This window comes from Xenia sp. Carnegie-2017, unplaced genomic scaffold (assembly GCF_021976095.1).
Source record: "Xenia sp. Carnegie-2017 unplaced genomic scaffold, XeniaSp_v1 HiC_scaffold_20, whole genome shotgun sequence".
NCBI lineage: Eukaryota > Metazoa > Cnidaria > Anthozoa > Malacalcyonacea > Xeniidae > Xenia > Xenia sp. Carnegie-2017.
The window spans coordinates 6,895,783-6,905,840 of NW_025813483.1; the positions used below are offsets into that span (position 1 = coordinate 6,895,783).

Genomic DNA, 10,058 nt, shown 5'->3' on the forward strand with positions numbered 1-10,058 from the left:
CAGACGCGTTCCCTTTACCTGATATGTCGACAAATCTCCCACAATAACAGAAATCTTCATATTCTTCTTGGTGATAATGCAATTACTCGGAAGTTTTTTTGTTGTTACACGCTCGTCAATCTTGAATTCTTTATCTTCACTTTCATCTCTCCTTGTTTGCGACAACACACGTACTTTTCTGTGCCAATGATCTGCAGAATTACTCTTCTCATCTTTGTTTGGGAAGTTAACTTTTGTACCAAAGTTTTCACGAAAATTCTTTAAAAATGCATTTGCGCTTGCCTCGTCGTTGTTCACAAAGCAAATTTCAATCAATGCAGTCTTCTCATTTTCTCTAAAAAATTCCTTTACAGCTTCAATCATAACTGATGCACAAACATCTTTAGGAATGCCAAAGCTGCCACTTCCAAGAGCTGGAATTGCAACAGATTTGTAATCACTAGCTTCTGTTAAAACGTTTTTGCATGTTACTTGCAACAACCTCCGCTTCCTACTTGCCTGGTGACTGTCCCAACGAGGAGCTACTGCATGAACAAGCCGTTTACATGGCAACCGACCAGGCATACCATTGAAACATTCACTTTCACGTAACTTTCCTTCTTTTATCACATGCTCGTCGCATTCTTTCTGAATCTCATATCCTCCAACTTCAAGAACCGATTTTGCGAGACCACCGACATGTTGTAAGGTTTCGTTTGCATCATTCACAATGATGTCGCAATGATAAGCTGTAATGTCTGCTTTTATCAATTTCAAGCTCACATTTTTATCTTTCATTTTGTACGAGCAGAGCAGCTTTGAATTTGGTTGGAATTCACTGATCTCAGGATTTGGGCTGTCATCTTGATCAACGGAGACAGAGATTAGGCATTTCTTTTTTATTTCAATATCTTTAATAAAGTTTTTTCCTTCATCAGACAAAACATACTCCTGCATATCTGGCTTTTCAATGCAAATGTTGTCTTTTACAACATTGACCAACACCTTTTCTATCACACTTATTGCTCTTTTAACGCCTTCTTTTGTACCTTGTACTACAATTGTTGATGTCTCCTGGTTTAGTGCTATGGTCAACGAGAATTCCCTTTCAGCTTCTCCAATTTCTTTGGAATGAAACTTTGATAAATATTTTAAATAACCTTCCGTTGTATCAATGCATTGCTGGACAATAGTGTTTCGTTTTATGAACTCGTTCACCGAGTGGCTGGCTTCTATGACACAAGATTTCTTACCTATTAGTGAAATCGCAGGTGGATCATTCTTTTCAAACCTCAATTTGACATCAGTCTCCAACATCAAGTTTTCTGAAAAATCCTTCCATTTGCTACTTTTTAGAACAGCGTAACTGTCTTCCTCGACATGAATCTGTTTTTCAAACATTATTTCATTCATGAAAGTGGTTACGCTGTTGACTGTTCCCACATCAATAAAGAGAATGTTGACTTGATTTTTCTTTGCTTGTTTAAGATATGCCATTGCTTTCAATGCTTTCATTTTCAGTCCAGTGTTCAAAATCGTAAGTCCACCAGATGTTAAGTAATCATATCTTGCATCGCTTACATCTACTGTTTCGTCGACTATCTGAGCAATTTGAGCAAGAATTTCCTTTTCAGCATTTAAAATTTGGTCTAGATCTCCTTGTACATTAAGCGTGTGTTTTTGATCGTCAATAGTTACAATGACGTTGTGATGTTCTGTCAATGTTTCATTGAAACCTTGTTGAATGAGAAATTCTCTTTTTTTTCTTGGAATGTCTTGTAATTCCAACCTGAATAATCCTTCTGATACTTTTTCCATCTTGGCTATTTCATTTCGAAATTGTTCGCAAACTTTCTCAATTTCACAAGCGCGTGCGACAACTTTTACTTGCAAGGCGTCATAATCCAGCTCGGCCGTAATTTTGACGTATTCAAGTTTCATTATTAAATCTTTTAACTTGTCTTGAAATTTTTCTAAAGTTTTATCGCATATCTTTATGTGTTCTACGACAAAATCTTTTAAGAATGCCTTGACTCTTTTTGCAATATTCTCAGGCAACATCAAGTTATTGCCACCGTTTTCTTGAAGCTTTTCACACAACTCAATGCCAAATGCGTCAGAAAATTCTTGTTTGTGAAACTTGATTACATGCTGAATCACGGGAAAACATGAGTTAACTTTCTCCATGTTGATTTCTTCTATTTTCTCCATAAACTGATAATGTTTATGCAACGTTAAATCAAAGTTATCTAGTCGATGGTTCTTTGAAATCAACTTATCTAAAACTAACAGGAGAATGTTAAAATTATAATGATGCCTTTCTAGATCGCAAAGTGTTTGGTTTTTTTTTGTACCATTGTCAGCCTCAAGTTCATGAAGTTACAAAGTTCGAAAGAAAGCAATTATATATAAACACAAAAAATTCTGTTGATTTTGTGTCACTTTACTGTTATCAGTAATCCTCATTAATATGAACTATCGGCAATGGTTAGAATATCGATTGGGGAAAATAAAAATTATCAGACGTTGAACCAACCGCCCATGTTTGACGACTTTTAGGAGTCCTTATATAAAGTATAATAGATATTTGATAATAACAAGGTATAGTTTTTTGTAGAAATATTTATAATTTTTTTTCTCCCTCTAAAAGACACAATAGTTTATTTGATATATAAAAATTATATTGTATTAATTCCCATTAGATTGTTTATTGGTATACATTTAGGGTTCCCAGAAAGTCATAATTGGGAAGGAGGTAGCTAATATTTTTTATGCATTAAATTTCTTTTGAAATCAATTGATTTTTACGAGCATTAACAACGAATATATGAATATTCTTCCCCAACAAAAAACGTTTTAACATCTTTGTATATGTGTTTAGCTATAAAATACAATTGTATCCTAGGTGTATTTAAATTTCTTTGATCTTTAAGTATGTCGATTTTTGCACTTTAAAGACTTTGCTAAAAGATTGTTTTCAAGATGCATGCATTTACATTCAAACACATATCTGCCACACCATAAAAATGAACACTACCAAAAAATGCTTTTGGAACTAAAAGCTTGGAAATGTTTTTGGTGGCCCATTTTTGAAGAGTAGACTAATTAATCTATTAAACTAGGAAATCAAAATACAAATATATCATGGAATACAATAAACTTTTTCTTAACCTCACTTTATCGGTTTTTATCACGAAGGTGTTTTTTAACAATCATATGACACGACGAAGTTAATTCAGTATTACGGCAAATTTATAATCGATTTTTGTATAAAACTTAAACGCAACTCTTAAATTTGTATCAAGTAATGTCATCGTGTTATTTGACAATTTAAATCCTCCACATCAAAATAAATACAATGATCGAAGCAATTGTCAGTTTTAGTTACGGACAATGGACTGGCCTAATAACATTAAGTAATATCTTCAGCACACAGTGAGCAAATTTTTAGTGAAGTAAGCATCATATATATCTTGAAAAATCAACAATTTTCATGTATGCTTATGTTTCAATAACACAATCACAAATATCTACCCTACAAATTTGATAGATTTATTGTAACTAGGAATCAAATCCATCAACATAACACAGAAACTCTTACTAATTTCATAAGTGGTAAATTAAGTAAAAACGCACCTTTGTAGAAAGGAGTTTGTGTTTTTTACAATTAACTTTTCAATCTTGCATGCAATGCATTATCTAAAGATTAGTAAAATGGACTTTATCATCCTTACCATCTGGATCACAAAACGAAACAACAGCAATTCCTTTATCTTTTTGATGTATTATGTCACCATAGATCTTTCCACCACCGTTCTGTTCTCTCTCAAAATACATCTCAATCGTATCTTTTGCTGTGTTTGAAGAAAGTCCTCTCACCAAAACACTGTTGCAAACAGGTGGAAAGGAAATTCTCAAAGCTGCTCCATCTAATTTCCTATTTTTCTTTATTACCTTTTCGTTTTCTGTGTAAGATAGCGAAGTATTTTCAATGCTTACAACGTAAAATAAAAAATCTAACAAAAATAATCCTGTCATTTTGCTTTAACTTTTAACTTCATTTCAAGTTTATATTGATGTTGTTATGAATATGTACTTTACATATTATCTCCTGGAATTAGGTGATCCCATTTTTTTAAAAAATACATTGTGATTATTACTTAAGAAAAGTCAACTAAGAAAGCAAGTTTTTCTCACCTAAATCTCTATGAAAAAAAACAATAGCTTTGCCCTCGTTACCCATCCAAATGTCTTGCACCGGAACGCTTGTCAATGCTTCCATATAAAATGTCAATCCATCCTTGTGAGTTCTTGGGTCGATGTTTTCGACGAAAAGTTTTCTTTTATCTCGTGAAAGATATAATTCAGGTTGTTCACCTTTCATTTGCAGCAAGTAGCCACACAGTTCTAGTTTCTGTTTGGCTAATACTCTTGCTGCCACTGAAATGAAATAGATAAGAATATCTAGGAAGTTAACCACTGATTTAAACATGAATGTCTTAAATTTACGCATGTTTCTGTTAAATCATTGATCTGTACAATCATTGGCATACAAACATTTATCATCGCTTAAGAAACAGGTAAAAATCTCTGTCTTGATAAAAAAAATGAGAAACACGCCAGTAAAGTTTTCATTTACAAATTATAAAATTCAATCAACACATTGCCACAAGTTGTAAATGATTTAGTAAAATACTTTATGCAAACCTTCTGCACTTTTGAACGTGATAAAAGCAACATCCTGTTGACGCCGCTCAAATTTTTCAATTTCTCCTCCTTCTGATCGCATTTCACTTTCAAAAAAAAGCCTTATTGTATCATCTGTTATATCAGAGCAAAATCCACGAACAATTATTGATCGAACTTCGCCAAGTCGAGCCTAAAGGTAATTTCCATCAGGTGGTGTGAAAATATTCAAAACATATGTTCCACATAATTGTATACTTTATATATTTGCTGCATGAATGGCTACATCATGGAGTTCTTATTGAAAATAATCAAGTCATTGCACACCACATGTTCATGCTTTAATCGGTTCCACTCTCTCATATAAAGACTTCACAAATTAAAAAGTGTATATTATATCAGTAGCGTAGCCAGCTTGCAGATTTTCTCCCGCTTTACTGAAAGATTATCACCATTCATTTCTTTAGAAATGTATTGTTCTCACGGTCAGTGAACACAAAATATTTGCATATCGGGAGTAGAAAGTTGGGCTGGCTACGTTACTGACTATAATTCTATAGGTAATAACTATATTTTCAATTTATATATCATTATTCTCAGGTCACCAATCTTGATTAACCTAAATCGTTTTTATAAGTGGCCTTCACTACAAATTGCATTAAATATGACAAGGATGCTGCATGTAAGACTTTAATGAGTAAAAATAAATATTATTTTTGTTGTTGTTGCAATTCACACACCTTTTCTGTCGATGGTGAACGTTGCTTGGGCAGTGGTCTGGATTGCTTTGATGATACTTCTAGTTCGCAGCCATTTATTTTATGATGTCTTTGAAGTACATTTTGAAGATCTGAAAAAATTACGACTTAAGCATAAGTCAATTTTTTTATCGAGTGGCTCAACGCCATTCAACAATTGTAGCCTCCCCTTCTCGGGGACACTTTCTTTATCTATTATGTTTGTATTGAGTACGACTGTCTATCATTTGGTGACTTTGGTTGACCTATATAAACAAAATCAGCTCTTAACTCCAATTCTAATGAACTCTAGAACAAAATTAAAATATGCCTATTTACGTAGAAAGCAATTATTTTAAATCGCATGAGATAAAGCCTGTTTCGCACACAAAGTTCTTGTCGTTCGAAGAGATTGCACGAAAACGACGACTTGTGCGAAAAAAAATTTAGCAATAAATCAACGGTTTTGCGTATTCGCAACAAGTTAATCATTCAATATTATAAATAAAATCTCTCTGGGGAGTTGTTGTATAAAAAAGCCCTGTCCATTAGAAGCGGACTAAGTACTCATGAATAGACGTGAATTTAATGTAATGATTGAAAACAGATATATTTTGCAAGACTTTGGCTACGTTCACGAAAAACACTTTATGTGTCTTACACAGTGCTGTTTTCATTGAAAGTATCCATTGATATAGCTAAAGAATGTTACAGAATCAATGTTTCTCTTTTGGGAAATCGAGTTCACACAAATGTCTACAACAAAAATTTAAAATATGCATGCTGCTTTATGACAAAAAGCAAAAATAACAAGCACTACCATCCTTCGATCTCGTTAAATCATCTCTTAATAAATAAGTTTTAAAGTGTTTATTCTAGAGTGAGTTTCTGTTGAGTTCTAACTCTTTCGAACTATTGCGAAGACGGTACGCTCGAAATTATTTTACGTGCGCAGATTTTTATAAAACCTTACAAAATCTATGGTAAAATATATATTTATTACTTATATTAAACGAGAGAAAACGATTTTAAGATTGTTAGAACTTGTCAATAGTCCTTACGACAAAGCAAATCATGAAAAGTGATATGAAAATAAACGCATTCAAGAGGGATTATAAAAACAAAAATGAAAGTTATTTTGGAATTGCGGGGAAATCTAAATGTATATAAACTAAAAAACTTTCTTTCACTGAGGATATAATTGCGTATAATCATCGTCGGGCAAAGTCACATTTTCTACCTTCGTTTCTCTCAAAGACTATAACAGCGTTGTTGCCATCTACCTTGGAAGCGTCAAAATCGACATCGCCGCCACCAGAATATCTTTTTGATTGGAAATAAATTACTAAATCATCTAGTGTTGTTCCGTCAGGAAAATTTGAAACGTACAATGAAGACTGCGACATATTAGTACATTATGTTCATATTAACTAATAAAATATATAGAACATTTTGGTGAAGTGTTTTGTGAGGAAGCCAACACAGTTCTTTGTAACAATGAATAATTCATTACAACCTTATTCCAAGAAGCAAATTCCCAAGAAAAAACAACAATATTTCAATTTTTCTGATCAAATACTAAAGGCTGATTCACAATCTTGATCCGATTGCCAACAACGAAGATTTAATGCATATCAAAGTAAACTGTATAGCAGCTCAATGGTAGAGCAACTTAATCGTGAAGATTTTGATCTTTGTCGGTTCATAACTAATAACATTATATAATCGCAACCAGTAAGTGAAAGCAACTAACAATTCAACTGACAAGAGCATTTACATAAAGCTTTATGTTTGTGAAACGTGGCAATTGCGCAGCAACATGAGATTCAGTCAATATAGTATACGAATTTATTTCCCCTAAGTACGTGAATATACAACGAAAACTCTCAATCGAGAGTCCCTCGATTATAATGAGTGTTACATTTATATTCAAGCTTTATAAAAAATTAGTGTTTTCAGGTTTCATTTATTATTTTAACTTATTCAAATAATGACAATCGTTCCCGATAGCGTAATGATATGTGTACTTTTAAGATATGTTGTAAGCTCGAATGCACTCTAACAATGCGGTATTTTCATCCTTTTTGCATTCTCATGCCTGTTTTGTAGAGAGAATAATTGTCGTAATGAAGTTTATAAATAAAAGTTAACTGAAATACATTTATTAAGTCAAGAAAATGCCAGAATGTTTTGATTTACAAAACTTTTTTTTACAGTATAAAATTACACAGATTCTTCACTTTTTATTTTGATAAATTCCCAACTGCTAACACGTGCACCAATTTCTAAATTAATCTCTTATTTTTGTCAAAAAACGTAAAATATCATTAAGAGTTTTATGCGCGAAATTTATCAGGATTTCCGACTAATATTAAACGGCTTAGGTAAATCGGAAATTAAGTTGCTTGCCGTATGAGGAAAAAAATAGGTGTAAGCTAGCTATCGTGAGTAAAGTTAAGCTTGACACGTTCTGTCTATCTAGCGATACTTTATTGATGAGGTTTATAATCACTTAAGTTCAATAATGAGTAAACCTTAAGACTAAATATCAGCTCTACGCTATACTTTATCTTATTTTCTATCCTATATATAATCGGCCAATGCTCTACTTCTTCATAAATTCTCTACTCTGAACATCGTATTTGTCATGGCGAATGACTAGTAAATCTTAAAGACAGCTATAAAATTAAACGACACGGTGCATTTTGGCAGACTTCTCATCAGGAGCCAGTTTTATAACCATCTTTATTCTGTTTGCTATAATTCTTTTAAGAACTACCAACTGCCACTCGCCATTCATGACACAAAATGTTCTGTGCAATAATTAAGTTTGTATAAACCACAACTAAGTCATTGCTTTACAACGCTAATACACATTTGAAACTTAAACTGAACGTGGTTTGGATGAAACATATAGACAAATTAAAACAACATAAATAAATATTCGTACCTGAAGTCTTTGCAATCGCCAATATCTTCTTCATTAATTAGGGCAATGCCAAGTCAGCGTTTTTAGTTAACTCTTTTTTTCGAAATTTAGGTACAGTGTATAAAACAAACAGTAACGCCACTCCAATGAAAAATTTGAGTGACCAAATATTTAATTACGCATACCCACTAGTCAGTTGCATTTTCTGATCAACATAAACACAGAGTATTTGGCTATTTGCAGCCAGTAAGTCTTGCTCAACATACAGCACTGTACAGCACACCAAGCTGTAAAGCGATGGGATGTGTTATACTGTGATTTGTTTGAGGTTTAAACTGTACAGTTCACGAGGTAAATTATCATTATATTGTCATGTTGGTCGAGAGAGTTAACTTGTTTGTGTCAATCCCTTTGAGGATTTGAAGCGATATTGGCTTGGAAAAACTACGATTAAAATGTATTGGCACCTGAAACGGTAATTATTTTTTTCTATTGAAAAGATGAAATGAATTATCGCATACCAAAACTTTACTTAAAAAAATTGTTTTGTGATATTTTGAGTAATTCTTTGGTGCATTTCGATTGTCAACTGAATTAAACAATTCTTGCTTAGCCCTGGTTCAAACGTCGAACTTTACATGAGCCGAACGCATTTAAAAGAAAAGATAATGAGGAAGTTCTTTCATTTTCTTTTTCCTAAGCAGTAACTAGCGGTGTCGTCAGATCAAAATTATGATCTTGATGTGTAAATTTCAGATTGTTATATGCTGCTTTCTCCCCATCATCGCTCTACCATGTCAAACTTTAAAATAGGCTTTTGTATGGGTCTACGTCACCAAATGTCAGACCAACTCAAGCAACTAATTGTTGAGGATTTCTTCCTCTTTAATAGAAGTTCCCCTCAACAAATCACGAAGGGTGAAAGCAAAAGACACTTTATTTCCTCAATTTTACCGCAACTGTCACACTATCGATATTATGCTCATACACTTACAGTGGCGTAATGTTACGTCATAAATATACGGTATTCAATCCCGGACATAATCACTTATAACTTTGCTACCATAACTTTGCCATGCAAAGTAGCACTGAATGTAAACTGCTTGAAATTAACGGCGTTGAAATGCCAATATGTGTTTTAAAAACGTGTTCACATCTGTTTGACATGAGGCACAAAAATCAAATTTTGCCAGCATTTTACCGATCTGATTGTCCCCATTATTAGGCACATTAGCGGATGCAAATCCCCCGAATTTTGTGAAATAAAGTAAATGACCTAATAAACGTGTAATAAAATCTACCAGTTCCAGAGGATCATTAAATGAGTACGAGGCGTTTATATAATTTCCTTCACTTTAGTGTGAGCGAATTAAAATAATACCAACACTAACGGGTTCTAAAGTCAATTCAATACTAAAATAATTTTATCACAAAAGTAATGTGGTGGTGGTGAGTCGATTGGAGACAGAGTTTATTGGAGGGAGGTGTTCTATCCAAACTCACTTCAATAGAAAATTTGTAATATTTAGTTATTTTGCCTAAATTCTTCCAATTTAACAGAACTTATATTCTTATGGCTCAGTCTAGCTGTTTATGTTTCTCCTGCTTGATAACAATTATGCAACTGAACATTTGTCACATGGAAGCATCGTAAATAATCTGAAAGGGTATCATCAAACTAGGCTTTCAGTATAAAAAAGTCTCAGTAGCTGAAGATGTCGACGGGC

At 33.1% G+C, this 10,058-nt stretch overlaps 1 protein-coding gene across 1 annotated transcript; it reads right to left on the reverse strand.

Annotated features, from left to right (window-relative positions):
• Positions 1–359: 359 nt before the first annotated feature.
• LOC124441585 (protein mono-ADP-ribosyltransferase PARP14-like) lies at positions 360–6,808 on the reverse strand. The gene is made up of 7 exons (XM_046992060.1): positions 6,643–6,808; positions 5,406–5,515; positions 4,687–4,858; positions 4,177–4,419; positions 3,714–3,944; positions 499–2,264; positions 360–413 (listed from the first exon to the last, which is right to left on the reverse strand). The coding sequence occupies exons 1-7, from the start codon at positions 6,806–6,808 to the stop codon at positions 360–362; spliced, it is 2,742 nt and encodes a 913-aa protein (XP_046848016.1).
• Positions 6,809–10,058: the final 3,250 nt, after the last annotated feature.

What these genes read in the sequence shown, in the direction of transcription:
- LOC124441585 (XM_046992060.1), bottom strand. Translation starts at nt 6,808, where the DNA reads ATGTCGCAGTCTTCATTGTACGTTTCAAATTTTCCTGACGGAACAACA. An exon ending in AGTCTTTGAGAGAAACGAAG is followed by an intron (nt 5,516 to 6,642) that starts GTAGAAAATGTG and finishes TAATTTTTTCAG; the next exon opens with ATCTTCAAAATGTACTTCAA. An exon ending in TTTTTTTCATAGAGATTTAG is followed by an intron (nt 3,945 to 4,176) that starts GTGAGAAAAACT and finishes TATCTTACACAG; the next exon opens with AAAACGAAAAGGTAATAAAG.